The sequence below is a fragment of the Plectropomus leopardus genome, chromosome 10 (genome assembly GCF_008729295.1).
Source record: "Plectropomus leopardus isolate mb chromosome 10, YSFRI_Pleo_2.0, whole genome shotgun sequence".
Taxonomy (NCBI): domain Eukaryota; kingdom Metazoa; phylum Chordata; class Actinopteri; order Perciformes; family Serranidae; genus Plectropomus; species Plectropomus leopardus.
Genome location: NC_056472.1, coordinates 20,367,866 through 20,385,588, shown reverse-complemented (window position 1 = coordinate 20,385,588; position 17,723 = coordinate 20,367,866). Strand labels below are relative to the sequence as shown.

Here is a 17,723-nt window from a genome sequence, read left to right as displayed (position 1 = left end):
TCATTTCTTGCATGAGATGAGCTGTGAGTATGGCCACAGTATGATGGTTATCAATAACATTAGACTTTAGGGCATAACTCAATAAACTTCAACTTGACCAATAATGGAAAAAAACATTTTTAATAAGAGACACAATTTTGTGTCTTGACATAGTTAGGGACTTACGGTTCTTAATTTTAGTCATTATGTCATTGCAGAGTTTCAGAGCAAAGCAGAATGTCAACATTCAGTTCAGTTCTTGGGATAATAAACCAACTCTTTCAGGTTACAAAACATGCTTTAAGAGACAATTCTCAAGGGGTTTATTCATCGTTTGGCATACCAGTTGTACAGCTCTGAAAATAAATGAAATGTGAATGAAAAAACAGTTAAGGAAAATAAATGCATTTTGAATATTAAGCTATGGGGGAAAGACTATGAACTGCAAGTATAAAAATGTTAATAGAGTGCTTGAAAGATCAAAGTAATTATTTTAAACAATGAACCAAACAATGAGGAAAAAGGTTTACTCAACCATGACTTTCATTACCCTTTCCTCAAGGCAATATTGATTGAGTGAAGGCTGTTTTTTAAAGGTAAAAACGGTTTACAAAATACAAAAGTTTCCAGAAACTTAAATACACCATATGCCATGCATGTTAACGTTGCTTTAATAGTAATTCTCTGTTGGGGATATTGTCCCTCAGTGCTTCCAGCACACACAGTCTACTCACTAAGCAGAATGTGCACAAATAAGACCTAAAGGTGCAATAATCACGACAAGCTTCAATTTGTTAGTCATGCACAGTAGTGCCTGAGCTACTTCATGATTCTCAGAAATAAGGGTATTAGGTTGTATAAATAATGCAGTTATCTGAATATAAATATATAGGCCATCACTGTATCTGCATTATTACATTTAGGAGCAAAGTTCAGGAACTCTGTGATGACCACACTCCCAAGGTAGTACACATTTTAGGAGTCACATTATAATTTGCATGAATGAAAAATGGAACATTTAACCATATTGGGAGCACAAGTTTTCAAATGTGCTGTTTTGGTTCAATCAAGACAGACTTATTTGTTCCCCACATTAAGTTTTGGGCCAACACAACATATAGTTTCTTTTTAAGCCCTCCTGAACTTTGAACAAAGGCAGAGCTGAGTGAATGATTCATTGAGTTCATGATTATTGTACTGGGATGAATTTAGTGTTTCCTCTTTCTCTTTAAATAGAGGTATGTTTTTTAGCATTATCAAACCTTCAACAGTATAATAAATCATAGTGCCAGTAGCATAATTTGTTTAAATAAGATGTTACTACAGCATTGTAAACCTACAGCCTCAACACATAACAGGCATGACAGCAAATTAATGTTAATAACTCCTGGATGTTATGAGCAGCAAGTGGCAGCAGAGCGAGGCTTTCTGTGGAGCTTGACTGTGTCTGTGGGGATGAGGTGGTCCGTTCTTTCATCCAAAGCCAACACTCTACGCACCGCCTCCTCAAAGGCCACAGCTACATTGGTGGCATCCTTTGCACTGGTCTCGTAATAGGGGTAGTCACCGTTTTCCTGGCACCATTGCTGAGCCTCCTCAGCAGACACCTGCCTTTCCGTCACGTCCAGTTTGTTGCCCAAGACTACGAATGGAAACTTCTCCGGCTCCTTGACGTCTGCGTAGTAGATGAACTCCTTCTTCCAGTTGCCTAAGTTGAGAAAACTCTGGTTGTCATCTACGCTGAAGGTGAGCAGGCAGCAGTCAGAGCCACGATAGAAAGGAGTCCTCAGGCTGCGGAAGCGCTCCTGGCCAGCAGTGTCCCAGATCTGTAGGGTAACCTGATGGCCATCTACCTCCAGTTCCTTGTTGAGGAACTCCACGCCAATGGTGTGGAAAAGGTGTGCATCAAACTTGTTGGTGACATAACGATTCATGATGGAGCTTTTTCCTACGCCACCATCACCCAGCAGGATGACTTTAAGCAGGGATGTCTTTGTTGTCATGGCTATTTACTCCTGATCAACCACTTTGAAATAATTTACCTAATGGAAAGATGCAAAAATATGTATTTTTATTACCCGTGCAACACTATCAAATCATTTTGACACGAAATACTGTAACTAATTTACGTTTTACTGCAGAAACATAGTTTCTGGTTTCTTATCTGTATCTGCAATTTATTTTAATAATCACAAATAAAACCTGTTAATGAAAAAGTGTGCATATTACACTCAACTAATGCCAGGGAAGGTAGTCTGCAATACATGCAACAAAAAGTATCAGCATGGGAGGAACTCTTACTTTGTATACCCTGGGAGAGCTTATTTTATTTATTCAATGTTTATTAAAATTTGCATTGAACTTTATAAAAAAGGTGGCTGGGAGCTTGCTGAATATTTTGATTTTGATTTTGATGTAACATTTGCTAAACAAAGTTTAGTGTTAGACTTGTTTTTTTTTTTTTTTCAAATTCTCGATTTCGACGGAAATATTTTAATTGTTATTGCAAATGCATATCGGTTCCAAATATCAGTTATCGATCTCATCGAGTACTAATAATCGGTCTCAGCCCTGAAAAAACAATATCGGTCGACCTCTAGTTTCTGGTGATGTTTTGATCATTTTTCCTCACCCCTGATTGATTTTAGCCTCCTCCACTTGTCCGGATCATGTGCTGTATACCGTGGTCCTCGGTCACATGCTCATGTGTTTAATGTTGATGTTGGCAGCCATACAGGTGACGTTCAACCAGCTGTAACACAGCAGTTTCTTCATTAACAGATGGCCCAGGACAGCAGTTATAGCTAAGAAGCCTCCTTGCAATAAAGCATAATGTGCTACCAAACGTCCAATGTTCTGTGGGCAGTCTGCAAGCTATAGCTAAAGATTTAGCTTCTAAAATACAGCGTATACATTATTAAACTAGCAGCTGTGACATGCTAGTACAACAGTCTATATCAGTTAGCTGCGTGTTAGCTAAGCTAGGCTAACACAAAAAAAGGAAAACAAGGGAACACAGCTGGAGTTAATGACATGTATTGCATTCGCTAGCTCAGGTTTACTTCCAGGCAAGATTGCTATTAACGTACCTTGCAGTTTGGGCCAGACAGCTGCGGGCTAAACGTAAAGCAGAACCCGAAATAACTGAAATAATATTAATGCATATGTTTGACAGCTCGTCGCCTTGGCGTGGCTCGAGAAAACGTCAGGTCGCACTGTTTCCTGGAGAACCCCAACGGCTCGGTGCTAACTCAGTTAGCGGCTAACAAGCTAACGACAGACGGGCAGCCTCGGATCATGTGATCTTGTCTGACAGACACAACCAACGAGCACTGAGGTAATGTTTTAGACCCCTACAACTTTAACTCAAAATATTTTCTCGTAAAGTAGACGTTGTATGGTTCTTCGGTAAAATGTCAGCGAACATTTAGTTACTTTTAAACCATGGACATTTTCGACTGTTGGCAAACAGCGTCTCTGCATCAGTAACACACCTTTTACTTCTTTGTATTATTCATTATCAGACACCAGAGAGCGACATTTAGCTTTCTTAGCTGTTACATCCATAGACTGCCCAGTTGCATACTGTTAAAATCCACTCCACCTCACCTTAAAACGTTGGAAGCAGTTATATTAACGATACCAACATGCTAACGTTAGCTAACACAGCTGCTTTTCGCACTATTCATCCATGCAATTATGTCGTATTTGTATATCTACTGCAGGTGTGAAAGGACTTTTACACCACATAGCCACACCACAAGGTTAAAATACTCAAAAGGTCTTACATGTTAGAAACAAAATGTACATAACCAACGTTAACCAGTGGTAGACTTAAGTAAACTAGCATTACCAAAGTGCAGAAATACTTTACTACAAGGAAAAGTCCTGCATTAAGTTTAAGGACAGAGGTGTTAGCATCAAAATATGCCTGAAGTATCAAAGTAAAAGTACTCATTATGTAGAAGGGCTAATTCCAGAATGATGTATACGCAGTGGTGGATGAAGTGCTCGAAAGCCATACTTGAGAAAAACTAGATTTCTTATCAAAAATTACGTTGGTAGAAGTTAAAGTCTCCTATTACAATATTTTAGTAAAAGTCTTGAACTATTTGTTGTGTTTAAGTACCAAAAGTAATTGTATATTCATCCATGCACTATTCACTGTAGGTGTGAAAGGAATTTTACACCAAATAGTTACACCACAAGGTAAAATTACTTAATTAAAAGTCATGTATGTTGAAACAAAATGTACATAATCAACGTTAACCAGTGGGAGATGAAGTACTCAGTAAAGCAGCATTACCGAAGTGTAGAAATTCTTAAGTACGAGGAAAAGCCCTGCATTAAGCACATTACTTAAGTAAAAGGACAGCAGCGTTAGCATCAAAATATGCCTGAAGTATCAGAGTAACAGTACTCATTATGCAGAATAGCCAGTTTCAGAATTATGTTTACACAGTGGTAGATGAAGTACCTGAAAGATACACCTGAGAAAAACTACAGATATCTTACCAGAAAATGACTTTGGCAGAAGCTAAAGTCACCTTTCAGAATAGTACTTGAGTGAAAGTCTTAAAGTATCTGATATTTACTGTGCTTGAGTATCAAAAGTAAAGTACAAGTAAATGCTGGTAAAAAAAAAAAAAAGCAAGCGCTCAGGATTTGAGAATTATAAAGTTAATGTCTTTGAAACACGCCACCTTAAAAGTGGAGCATACATTACACTTGAAGAAAAACAAGGTTTTCCACAGCTTACAGGATTTAAAGAACAAAATCCTGTTTTTCCTTTCCTCCCGCTCCTTCATTCATCCATTTCTCCCCTCCTCCCTTCCTCTCTTCCTTCCCTGTTTTGTAGTAAGTAACTAAAATGCTCAAGAGAAATGTATTGGAGTAGATGTCTAAATTTTATTCAGGAAATGGAGTGAAACCTCTGTGCATACAGGATCTGAAATGAACTTTTTTGTTGACCTGCCACTGTGGCTGGTCAATTCTTAAATCTGCCAGCCACTCAGCAGATTGTAGACTATTGTTTATTGGCTAGTGAGTGAAGCTATCAAGCAGTTACGTGCATATTTTACCAGCATTTGACTGGTGAGTGATCCTAATTTCCATCCATGGATGTAAATCATTTTATTAGATCATTATTAGAATATAATTATAGATGAAATAATGTGTCCATCTCTTTAACTTTTCAGCTAGTAAAGGTTGAGCTAATTTTCTTTACTTACTGCTGGGTAGTTTAATCTACAATAATACATAATCATTATTGGATAAACATTTTATATTGATAATTAAATGCAAAATAATTAGTAACTAAAGCTGTCAGATAAATGTAGTGGAGTAAAAAGTGCAATATTCACATATAAAATGTAGTGGAATGAAGTATGAAGTAGCAGAAAATGGAAATACTCAAGTAAAGTACAAGAAAATAAGAATATACTGAAGTACAGTGCTTGCGTAAATGTATTAAGTTACAGTCAAAAGTAAGTTACAGTAATGTTATAGTAAATGTGTCTTTAATGCAGAGATGCCCTGTTGGATTTCCTTCATTTTTGCTTGTTGAATAACCGTTATTTTCGCTGATGCTATAAAGAATAAACAGCATTCTAAAGCTAATGTTGCAAATAGTACAATATTTCCCTCTAACATCTAGCAATATAATCAAGTAAAGCACAAATAGCTCAGAATTGTACTTACACTACCACAAAGAGCCTAGAGTTATTAGACAGCATCATTATTGACACAAAAATAGACAATGCAAGCCAAACATGCATTGTAATCCTTGCTGTCTTTGGTTGTCAGAGTCAAATCAATTTTCTGTGCCCTGGCATCCATGAAGTTAACGTTCATTTGAGGTGGTATTTCTCCTATCAGCAGACTGATTTTCCTAAAATTACCCCCTTTCTTTGTCATATTACCTTTGATTTTGTCCACACTGTAACACTGGTCTATGACACATTCACTTCCATTACCAGATAAGTCTAGGTGATAATAGATTTCTGTTAGCAGAAACTTACAGTGATCAAGGTAATTAGGCATGCAGGTGAGGTGTACAATCATACAATGTACATGGGGATAAAAAGGAATGCTAGACAGGGTTAGAAAAAAACAGATTTAATGTCATAGTACAATATAATATGAAAGCAAAATTTACAGCAGTTCTGTTATGCACTGATACTTTTTATCATAAAAACTATCCAACCTTCAAAAAAGTTATTCATCTAAGATCAAATTTCAGATATAATTCACCTAAATTCACATTACATGTCATAGATTATTAACTTCAGCAATCACATACACAACAAAGGACTAGCAAAATACTGTTACATCTAACTAACAGACAAAGTTAGCATTTTCACCTATTCCTGAGATCTGAGTCATATGTATTGTAAGGGACGGTTTTCAAAATCATGACAAAAGCAAGTTGAGTTGATATAGCAGCATGGTGATAAAGCAAACATGCATGCACTGGTAGTACATAATCTTCCTTTGAGTTAATGTTTCTTTATGTGGATATCTTGTGGCTTAACCATGAGGAAATGTTCAGGAACTCCAGACCATATGGACAGGAAACAGGAAGCTTTGACATGTGTCAGTTAGAGCAGATTTTCAAATTGTAAATCTGGGGGGGGGGGTTCTTCTTAAACGAATGGACTGACATCATCTTGACATGGCCCTGAGGTCAGCACGACATTGTCCAGCCCAATCTCTCCTCCAGTCTCTTTGCCATGCTGAGCTTCAAAGATTATCTGAAAGACATTCAAGGGTATCACTGCATCTTTAGGTTGTAGACTCCAATTATGAGGGTTGCTTTTCTAACAATTCAAAAAAGGGTTAAAAATTCAACATAATCAATGCATAGACTTATGCTGCAACATTTGTGTCCTTCCACTTCAGTTGGCTGGTATTATGGCTGTAAGGGACTGTTCATTATTCATGAGTGGGTTGGTGCCCTGGTGAAGCACTTGTGGTTTTTATTTTAGCTGAGGGGAGTGACATATAACTTTATCGCTGTATTTAAAATAATTAATTAATTAATTAAATACCCCCTGAACATCATAAGCCATATTTTTTGTTGTTGTTGTTGTTTTTAATTTGCTAAAATTACACCATTCATTGGAGCAAGATACTGTAAATGCAGGAATTATTGTTGGATTTTAAAATTTCTGACAGTTCTTGAACACATTATGTGCAATAAATGCTTCCATCAGGAAACATTACCAAATCAAAGCTTCAAATAAAGTTTATTTCATATAAATCGCTTCATTCCACATATCCTTTTTAAACTTTCCCCCAAAAATACGTCTTGCACCTCTGTCACTCAGGGAAGCTCAAGAAAAAACAAAAAAAAGCTCCATATGAAGCTCTGGGGAGGGTCAAGATTAAAAACTAAAACACTGGAGTCGCGCCCCAGCCACTGGCTTCCTCTTAAAAACAACAGACAGTCCCTTAACAGCTGCAACTGTAGTTTGACAATCATCTGTAGATAATTTGTCTTAAAAAATGATAAAATGACTCACAGATTCTGGTGCCTCCTCTTTCCAGGCCACAGTGAGGAGCTCTGTCTGCCAACCCTGGTCTCTGCTTTGGCTCTGCTCCCATACTGGGTAAGAAATGTTATCCAGCAGCACCCTGAGAGTTCCCACATTAGGGCCCACCACACGGTAGTCAAAGGTGAGGCAGAAGCTGCCCTGCTGGGCGCGGTCACTGAGAAGCAACTTCAGCTTGGCTATATTCCCTGGGTCCCCCAGGAGCCCACTCATGGCCATGTAGTACTCCGCATCTGGAAGAGTTTGTACGATTTAAAAGTGAATGAGTCTAAATGCACGAAACTAAAATAATCTCAAGTTACCTGTTAAAAAAATCATAATTCTGTTACCATTATGGTAGGCCACGCTCCAGTCCATGTCATCAGTCTTGTCTTGGACCCACTCACATGCTCCCTGATCAAAGTTGCAATCCATGATAAACTCTAGAGGGTAAAATTACAGGAGCACATCAGCATATTAGTCACATAAACAGTCATTATGTAACAATATGGCACACAAATAGATATTTGATTACCTTCCTGAACTGGTGTAATTTCAATTTCTTTGACTTCTGTGGCCGGGCCGAACACTGATTCAAAGTCCTCCGATACTGTGTTTAGAGATGAAAGAAAGAACAACAGTGAATTTATGAATCTTCAGCTTAACCCTTTAAAACCTGCACAAATTAATTTATTTAAAAAAAAATGGAAGGAAAGCAATGACCAAGGAAGGAGAAATGACCCAAAAATTAACAAATTAGTAAAAAGTACAAGAAAATTAACTGAAAAGTTTAGTTTAAAATAAAAGAAAGAAACAAAAAATTAGAAAAAATGCTTGAAAATTGTAATAATTCGCATGATTTTACATATGTAATAATGATAACTACATGCTTTTTTCCCTTGGTATTTTACCCTAGCTTTTAAAAAAATAGTAATTTTATAAATCTACTAATTTCTTTTAATAATTTCTCACCGAGCCATTGCCTTCCCCCATGCTTTTTTTAAAAAAGAAATAGCACCAATTTGCTCAGGGTTCAAAGGTCTAAATACTTGTGAAAGGCATCTGAAAGCAGCAGAAGAGAAGTGATGTTGCTCCAGGTTTCAAGGGTTAATACACTCAGTTGCCAGTTTTTAAGGTAACACCTAGCTTATTGCATACAATATCCTTCAATGAATCCTACTTTTATAAAGGTTCTAATGTTCACATTCAACATCAGCTAAAGCTTATTGCTGGCATACGTTCTTTTTAGCGAAGCGTACCCCATAAATTGGCAACTGAGTGTATAATATATCAGCTGAATGTGATCAACAGTAAATGACTAAAAGCAGACACAACTATATCACAATGACCCTCTTTCAAAATATCTTTAAATCTGCCCTTTAAATGTTTGCCTCATAAAAACGTTTTTGTCGATGAATTCCTCCAAAATTATGTGATTAAAAAAAACATTCCAAAATTAGATTCCTAAAGAGATTTTCCACAATGTAACAAAAGCCAGAAAGAGCCTTTTTACCAACAGGTGTAGACCTGCCCTGCTGTCACTCATGTCTTGAGATGTAACTACGACTTTAGGAAACAGCCCTCCCAAGTATTTTAAAGCCCTTGCAGCAAACCACCCCCATGGCAAGCGGCCTTCGAAAGTCAGAAGAGTGACAGCTGGGGTTATTGAACCTGCTCAGCCACAGCGGGTTAGTGTTAGAGAGGTCTAGAGTGCTGATGACAGACTTTCCTACTAGGAGTCAAGTCTGTTTGCACAACAGCTGTTTTGGGGAAAACATAATAAAAGGCTTGGAGGCTTAGTAATCTCCCTCCCTTCCTCACCCTCCTCCCAGGAGATGGGAAGCAGGATGAGTTGTATCCCTGGGCTCTCACATGCCGACAGAGTAAAATTCCTCCCTGGAGGTGATGGATGTCTCGGGGCCTGTCTCCTCTTGCTATCTGAGTTCCTACACAGGCTCGGGTGTTTCCATAAAGATCGAGATCAGTGGTGAAAGGCAACCTCATGTATGGGGTTTCTCATTGAGGTGCATACCACTGCACAACCACACTGCCCTCTTTTCTCTTTTTATCAGATGAAAGTGTCTGGATTTGTTGCCAGATTGTGCATACACACTCAACTCAGGCGTGAATGACGTGTGCTAGAAGCCGTCATGTCTCATAATCGATGAGACTGTTTCAGATAATGTTTTTATTTTACATTGCTGGGTTCTCATGGTGTTCTTTATGTGTTCTATTTGTTGTAGCCTTGTGGTTTGATATCATGAAAGATTTTAAGAAGCTAAGGACCAGGACAAATGCTGCGTCTTATACCGCCTGGAATAGGCGACACAGAGCATTGGGTGCTACTCTTGTGCCCTTCAAGGAGAGGAGGCAGGTTGAAGCTGACATTGTTAAGCAACCATAGCCCACTTATCAACTGACAAATTCGTAGTGGATCTTCTTCCAGGCATTGTTTTTTGAGTATTTATCAAAATACTGTCTGTGGGAGAGAACGTACAGCTCTGGGTAGCCCTGCACTAAAAGGATCAACTTCTCTTCCATGGTGACTATGGACTAATATTTACGGAAGAAAGGAAAGATGTCTGCTGACTGTGATGACACTTGGTGCACATTGCTACATTTCAAAAGCTGAACATTGTCTATATTACACCACTTACTCACATACAGTGAGTGAGCAAGAGAACTCTGGTGCGTGAAAAACTGTCAAGATATACAACAAATGACTAATATTTAGGGGAGCCTTTTGAGCCCTGAGCAGGCAGATGTGTGTGTTGACACTACGAGCAGCACAGCAACAGGCTGTGAGTCATTTTCAATTGAAGCGGGTGATATGAAGCAACAAACTGACACCCTGCACTCATTGCTGCTACAAATCAGCACTACATATCAAAGTTGAGCTGGCCTCAACTTTTGTTAGTGCTCCAATGATGTGGTGAAGCATCAACCAATCGTATTGTTTTGTCTCTAACATGTTTTGTCTCTGTCATTCTGTGTTATTTACCTTAATTAGCTAAGGCTATGCTAGCTTAATTTACATTGCAGTGCACACAAGGATGCCCTAGGGGTTGTTAAAATGGGGCTCAGACATTAAAAAAAAGCATAGGCATTTTTTTTTCACCAAATGAAAATTGCTTTTTGGCCAGTAACAAACATACACAAGCCCTGACAATGTAACTGTGTGCTTGAGCAACACCTGAGCAGCAACCTTGCAGTAATGCTTGTTGTTGTCTTGCTTGTTGCTTGTTGTGTGGTCGCTTGTAGTGTGAACACAACATAAGAAAATGCATCCTACCGTCATGCTTTGAAAATAGGTTGGAGGTGCACAAAGCTTCACTAAAATATAACCAATGTGAGCATCTCATCCCTTCGTCTGATGACATATGGCGCAGGTTAGGATGTCTTCTTGGGAAACACTGCAACAATCTGATTTCCAGTCACTGATTCGCATCACATCCAGTTAGAAAGAAGTGTTAGCGCACAGCCAGTGTGCCCTTAAAAACAGGCACTTGGAAATTGATATGCTTATGTGATGCAACATAGTCGCTCTGGCTTTTAAGTGTGTCTTCTGTGCATGTACATATACAAACAAAACAAAGGATTTGAGGGTGTGAAAAACGTGGCATGGAGCAGCGCCGTAGAGTTAACATATAGTTAAAGTTTGTGACCATTTTTACAATGCTGAAGGACGTGACAGTGACAATGCTTGTGGTTCTTTGTGGAAAAAATTGGGACATCTTGGACTAATCAGTTTCAGTGAATGCATGTTGTTCACTAAAAAGAGTCAACAAATATATGTTTCTTCATTGTTAGTAATCAACCCTTCAAAGAAAGGTTACAGAGCCTGAGGTGGAGACCTGCAGGTCTTAGACTTGACGTGCTTATTTATACTTACGTCAGCTGCCTATTGAAAAATTGATAATTGTATTCAGATGCTGCGTCGGCAGGAGAGCAGAGTCTTTGTAGCAAGTGAGTTTGTTTAGTCTGTGTACGGTTAATACATTGTGGACCACCCAGCATTATTGCAAGGGACCCAAACGAAAGAACACTTACTGAAAACATCTCCTCTTGGATTGAGCTGGTTGTCTTCCTCTTCCTCCTCTTCCTCCTCCTCTTCTTCCTCAGGAAATACATCCTCCGGTCTCTGCTCAGGCTCGGGGCCAACATAGACCTCTCCATCATAGTCAAAAGGCTGCTGGCGGCTCTTAGGAGGCGGCGTTGCGACTGGTTCAGGGATAGCATTTTTGATGTCCTCGTTGCCCAGCCTACCTCCCAGAGTACCGGTCCTCACTAGGGAGTCTGGGATGGCTGCAGACGGGAAGAGGAATCAGATTAGACATGTGGAACCACAATCATGAATGGGAAAGACATTGTTTAACCAGGATGCAGATGCGTTTGCTGTCATGTATTTTGCAGCTGCTGATCCTACTCCATGCAGGTGAAGCATGACATTCATTAGACATGACTTAAATTAGTGTTTGAAGTGCAGGGGCATTTTATCACACAAGTACTGCATATAAAGAGTCATGCTGAGGATTCCAGGTCTAATATCAAGCTGTGTGCATATACAACATTTCCAGCCATGAGCAAGGGACAGAGTTTGGAGAGGTGATCTCAAAAGTAGGAGGCAGGAGAAGGGAATGAGTTGCAGAGAAGGGAGTGAACAACGGAAGCAGAGTCTTGGATTCCACACAATCTCACCATTGAGGAAATCATCTGCACTGCCTTTGTCTCCATCCCACGACCTCTGATAAAATGGCTTGACTACAAAAACATAAAGGCATCCTTCATTTGCACTGAAACTCCTGGCCTATTCTTTTTTGATGTCATTTGGCTACACAAGGCTTCACCTGTTGTAATGTGGGCCTGCAGGTTTGAAGAGAATGGCAAAACCTGTCTTTCTCCCTCTTTAGAGGGCTGGCTACTGTACAGTCATATTTACACAGATGTGTTTTCAATCTGTGGATCTTTCTTGCTAACATCTGTGAAGAAGAGTGGAGTCGGAAAGCAGGAAAGTAGCCTTGGCAGGACCGTTGTTTGCTGATGTTTATGGAGTTCAAATGAAATATGTGGCTGTAAAAGTGCTTCTGACCTATCTGACTGACTATTCTCATCTGGAAGAAGCCTTAGACATGAGTTCATGAAATCCTGAATTACTTTGAGCTTTATTGCAGATCAAAAGGCTTTTCTAAAAAACTAATTAGTTCACAATTCTTTGTTGTTGTTCGTTGATCTCACCAGAGCATTCAAAGCCATTGCCCCTGAATCCAGACTTGCACCTGCACTTGTAGGATCCTTGAGTGTTCACGCAGACAGCGTGGTGGCTGCACTTGTGGGTGCCGGCTGCGCACTCATCACTGTCTGGAATTGGAAGAAGCCTTTTTGAACCTTTAGGAGCAGAATTAATCGCGAATGTTTTTGTGTAACAAACTCGTATACCTTACCTACACAGTCATATTTGCCGTCAACATATTTCAGGTCAAAGCCGTCCTGGCACTTGCAGAAGTAACTGCCGAAGGTGTTCACACATTGTCGGTTGTATGGGCAGAGGTTCTTCCCAGTTACACATTCATCAATATCTGAGGGGAAACAAAAGAGGGGAAATTCAGTGGCCTTTGATTTTATATTCATCATGTTAGAACTATTCACTATAAATGAATAGCTGTACTGAGACAAGTCCAAAGCTTCTCTTGAGAGTAAAACTGTAAAAGAGCAAAACATGCAACCCAAGTGAACAAGAGAATATTTTAAGCAACACATCACATTAGGCAATATAGAGAAAATCAGTCCATGATTTTTTTAGATTTTTTTGCCCTTTTTTGTAACAGTTTCTCGATATGTCCTGCTGACTATTTTCATTAGTCAGATGTAGACAAGTGTGTGTTTCCTCTGAACCATCAGCTGCTCTTTTTCTTCTGCCAGCAGGGAGCTTCCACATCTTTGGTGCATGGAGTGTGTTACTTCACTCCAGTGATCATAAACATGAACCCTCACTGGTTTCCCACTAGCATCACTGCTAATTTATGTTTGAAGAGGTGCCCAGCTAGGCTGGAAGCAGAAGTATTGATTTTGTTGTGAATGCAATGAACTACTTTAGGAGGAAAAGTCTACAAGAAGGATTTTAAGCTAATGATGACATCACCAGTAGTGATGCCTTTGAGCATGTTATAGAAACAAATGATTGTAGTAATCAGCTTATATCTGTAGAGACATTCATTTCATGAAGAGAGAACCCCAGAAATTAGATGAAAATTCAGAAATCTGTGAACATTTCTGCCCCTTACACTTCCCTTGTCTCAGAGTCAAAGGGTTTTTGAATGGGATTTTGGTTAGAAACCTAAGATAAAGTCACAATACTTGAGAGTCACAATACTTGAGAACAAAATGAAGGCGAGTTTGAAAATGAGGCGGTTCGAGCAAGAAGCAGGGAAGGGGCCACTGACTCTAGATTACCTTGATATTTTCATTCAGTCACAAGTCATGTCATTATGTCATTTTACTTATATGTTTCTACAAGTATGCAGGTTTTCACATGCAACTTAATGTCATGGCCTGCAGCAGGTTGAGGTCTGTATGGTCTATTACAGACAAAGATCGCTAAAGGTTAGCTCATGTTTAAATTTGTACTTTACGTGGTTAGAAACTTCTTCATATTTTCATGGTGGATACAGTAAGTGTGTGTATGTCTCTTGAGGTTCAATTATTTGTCAGATGTGTTATAGCACATCTGGGGAAAATGTTCTTTTTGGTATATTTTCAGATTGAAAAGTGTGCTTCTGCCGTTCTCTGTTATGAAGTGTGTTGAATCAATGGTAATTCTGAAGTTTAATGCTCCAGAACTATTGTATTACTTCCCCTGTGTGATCAGTATGCCAGATGGCCTCTGTCACAGTTAAAGCAGTTTTGTGGAAAGAAATATAACTTAATTGCATCCATCTGATTTACAAGCCAAGTATGCAAAAGCCATGTAATAGAATCTACGCAGAACATTTCCACTATCAAAAAACCTTCTAATCCATAATACACAAACAAGCCAAAGTCAATTATTTTTAATATTCTCTATTCCTTATTTAGATAAGGGCTGTCGCGCCATCTGATTTTTCACTGTCCTTGCATCTTGCTTAGGCCTGTGTCAGGTTTCATGACAACCTATGTCATATTTGACATAGGTTTTCCACGACACTACACAAGTCAGTGTCACTATGTTTATAATTGTGTGTGTGTGTGTGTGCAGGGGGGGGTTGCTTACCTACACATGTCCTCTCATCTTGGCCCAGTTGCAGCCCTGCAGATGGGCAGAGGCAGCGAATCTCCCCCTGAACTTCTTCACAACCATACTGACAATGAGCAATAGAGCATGTCCTGGAATCTGCATGCATGAACACAAGCACAAAAAACACACATTCGTAAAAGGTCAACCTCTGCAACTTTGTTTTTTTTTTTCACCAAGGTATGTATGAATAGTAGCACGATGGGACTTACTTGCACAAGATCCATCAGGCATTAAGGTGTAGCCATTGAGGCAGTAGCACTTGTAACTTCCATAGGTGTTCATGCAGCGATGCTCACAGGGACGAGGTTTCAGGCCACACTCATTCAGATCTGGAAATAAGAGTCATTTTTTTCAAGCACAAATTTAAAACCAAAAAAAACACTAGAGATAAAGTTTTGCTTACTGTAAAACACACCTAAAATTAGCTTGCAAAAACCAGTTATCAGCTGAAAATTAGATCATCCTGTACCCAGTTTGACCCATATATTCCAGAACCCAGCTGCCCACCTTGATTGCAAGTCTTTCCGGTGTATCCTGGAAAACACTTGCATTTGTTGGGGCCAACACACTCCCCGTGCTTGCAGCCGTGGTCACACTGAGCTGGTAAAACATTTAACATGAAGAGAATACCACCAGAAATATCAGCGGTTTGAGAATAATGGATTACAGTCAAACCACACATCTCTATTATGCAGGCAAGGTTTTTCAATCTAGACTATCATTTTCTCCACATTTTCTGGTTTTGGCAAATATCTTTCATGAAAAGAATAACAATTGTTAGGACACTGTATAGTGGCAGTAAATTAGATCCTATACAGTATTTTACTCCTTTAAAAGGATTTTGTGTAACCTGGTTGATATTAAATTGATAATAAAGTAGTATTAGTAACTAAATCTGGACTGCTCTTACCCTCACACTGTCCTTTACTGTTTTTCTTCCAGCCATAGCAGCACTCCAGCCTCCTGCCATAGCGACACACACCTGGTTGGTTTCCAGTAAGGACTTGTCGGTAGTGCCTTTGGAGAACAACAGAGGAGCAGAAGGTACAGTAAGATGTGTAATTTCACTGTCTCTGAAAATTTATAGCCTGCCTTGGTTAATGCATGGAACATCAGATAGCAAACTTAGCCTTTCAAGATCCAGTGTGGAGGATTTAGGGGCATCTATTGGCAGAAATGATATATAATGTTCAAAACTATATTTTCATCAGTTTATAATCACCTGAAAACAAGAATCGTTGTGTTTACGTCCCCTAAGAATGAGCTCTTTGTATCTAATCTACATATGGAGAGGTCCTCTCAGATGGATTCTGCCATGTTGTCTTACAGTGGCCCAGGATGGACAAACAAAACACTGGCTCTAAATATTTTTTTTGTGTGTGTTTTTGCATTTTTGCATTGGCCACCATAGTTTTCTCACACACTTGGCACATGCACAAAGTTTTAGTTTTGAAATCTCATTGCTAGATGCTCCTGAATCCCACACACCAGACCTTCAAGCAAAGTCTCAGTAACGACAATGAAATGACATACAACTAATTAAACATTACAAATTCATGTATATTACCATAAAAAATGTATTCCAACACATCCACAGTCTTACAAAGCTCTCCCAATTGTAATTCTAATTTTGGTCCCAATTGTAGTTGCACGAAAAAAACCGAAAACCTAAATAAAATGTCCTCTCACTGTCTTGCTTAGTGATAAAAGTAGACTCCCTGTAGAGCAACAGCCAGCTGACAGGATGTAGGCTACAGATGGAAAAAATACACGAATAAGTCACTTCCTGCATTGCACATTGATACCTTATGCACAACCATATGTCCTCTTTTTTTTAGTGTACTTTCATCTTTATACCTGTCTCCAATTCCTGGAGACAGATGAGAGTATACTGTAAAGTTATTCTGAGTTGAGGTCAGCAAGACAGCCTTGCATTTAAAATAAACTACAGTACATATAGATTACATTCCATCTGTGTATTTTTAACATGTAAATTAAATTAAGATGTTAAGATGCCATCTGAGCTAGTCAATACGTAAATTCATGGCAGAATCACACATCCAAATCGGATGTTTCAGCTTTCAGCAACTCTCCTTATAAGCATGGTGCCAAATTTTAATATCCCAGATGTTTTGGTGTCACAGAAGGTAGTAGCATCCTGTAAGTACCCTCGGCTCCAGTGGGACTGGGGCAATCTGAGACTTGATAGAAATCCACCAGAATAGCCCCCAGGAGAGGGGCTCCTAAGTGTGACAGGTGCTCTTCAGTTATTAACAGTTGCTGTGCCGCATTTAGCTGACACACTGTCATAGCTGTCTGTGCTGCCAGGGGCTCCATAGTGCACATACCGTCAAAACAACAGTTTTCCCTGTAAAGCTTTAAAGCACATAATTCAGTGTCAAATGGGGGTTTCGTGTTACACATTAAGCTCCACTTAAAGTCAAGGCATGTGGAGGAAGTGGCAGTTAAAATGGTTGTAATTCCTTTTTTTTTGGCTACAGGAAGTAGGCCAAAATGTATACTGGCCAATGATGTTGGTAGCACTTTTGCTTTATTATTAGTGTATAGAAATGTAAAAATAATACACAGGAATCTGGCAACATACTGGAAGATATTTTTAATTCTTGACCGAGTAAAGTTTACACCTGCTCAAGTCTCAGAGTAGAAACACACCACAGATCAAATGCTCTGTTGCTCTGTAATTCATTGACTTACCTTTGGGCTTCTGCACTACCAGAGGAGATGTGGAGCACGAGGAAAAGAGCACCGACCAAGGTGAACGGCTGCATGTCTGTGACCGTGAGCAGCCGGAGAGCTTTGCTTCCCACGGGGGCTGACTTTGGTTTCTATTAGTTCCGACTATTTCTCCTGAGGGCTTACGCTCATTAAAATACTTAGACAGGAACAGGTCTTAGTTGAGCCTTCACACAAGGCACGCCGGA

The 17,723-nt window shown here is 39.3% G+C and overlaps 2 protein-coding genes and 1 long non-coding RNA gene across 3 annotated transcripts; 1 reads left to right on the top strand and 2 right to left on the bottom strand.

Annotated features, from left to right (window-relative positions):
• Positions 1-97: 97 nt before the first annotated feature.
• On the bottom strand, positions 98-3,160 carry rab9a (RAB9A, member RAS oncogene family). Its single transcript, XM_042494271.1, has 3 exons — positions 3,069-3,160; positions 2,612-2,731; positions 98-2,021 (listed from the first exon to the last, which is right to left on the bottom strand). The coding sequence occupies exon 3, from the start codon at positions 1,980-1,982 to the stop codon at positions 1,374-1,376; it is 609 nt and encodes a 202-aa protein (XP_042350205.1). The 5' UTR covers positions 1,983-2,021; positions 2,612-2,731; positions 3,069-3,160; the 3' UTR covers positions 98-1,373.
• An 83-nt stretch (positions 3,161-3,243) lies between these two features.
• Positions 3,244-15,773, top strand: LOC121948801. Its single transcript, XR_006106187.1, has 3 exons — positions 3,244-3,316; positions 7,528-7,589; positions 15,724-15,773. It is a non-coding gene; the product is annotated as an uncharacterized LOC121948801 (long non-coding RNA).
• Positions 6,545-17,570, bottom strand: egfl6 (EGF-like-domain, multiple 6). The gene is made up of 13 exons (XM_042494268.1): positions 17,497-17,570; positions 15,692-15,798; positions 15,289-15,381; positions 14,991-15,110; positions 14,758-14,877; positions 12,953-13,087; positions 12,747-12,869; positions 12,210-12,272; positions 11,562-11,816; positions 8,047-8,121; positions 7,862-7,954; positions 7,503-7,765; positions 6,545-6,731 (listed from the first exon to the last, which is right to left on the bottom strand). Exons 1-13 carry the CDS (start codon positions 17,568-17,570, stop codon positions 6,624-6,626), a joined length of 1,629 nt encoding a protein of 542 aa, XP_042350202.1. The 3' UTR covers positions 6,545-6,623.
• Positions 17,571-17,723: the final 153 nt, after the last annotated feature.

Coding starts and splice junctions, on each gene's coding strand:
- rab9a (XM_042494271.1), bottom strand. CDS start 1,982: ATGACAACAAAGACATCCCTGCTTAAAGTCATCCTGCTGGGTGATGGT.
- egfl6 (XM_042494268.1), bottom strand. CDS start 17,570: ATGCAGCCGTTCACCTTGGTCGGTGCTCTTTTCCTCGTGCTCCACATC. Junction 14,878..14,990: donor GCCTGATGGATCTTGTGCAA/GTAAGTCCCATC, acceptor TCATGCATGCAG/ATTCCAGGACATGCTCTATT. Junction 6,732..7,502: donor AAGAGGAGGCACCAGAATCT/GTGAGTCATTTT, acceptor AATGTCTTTCAG/ATAATCTTTGAAGCTCAGCA.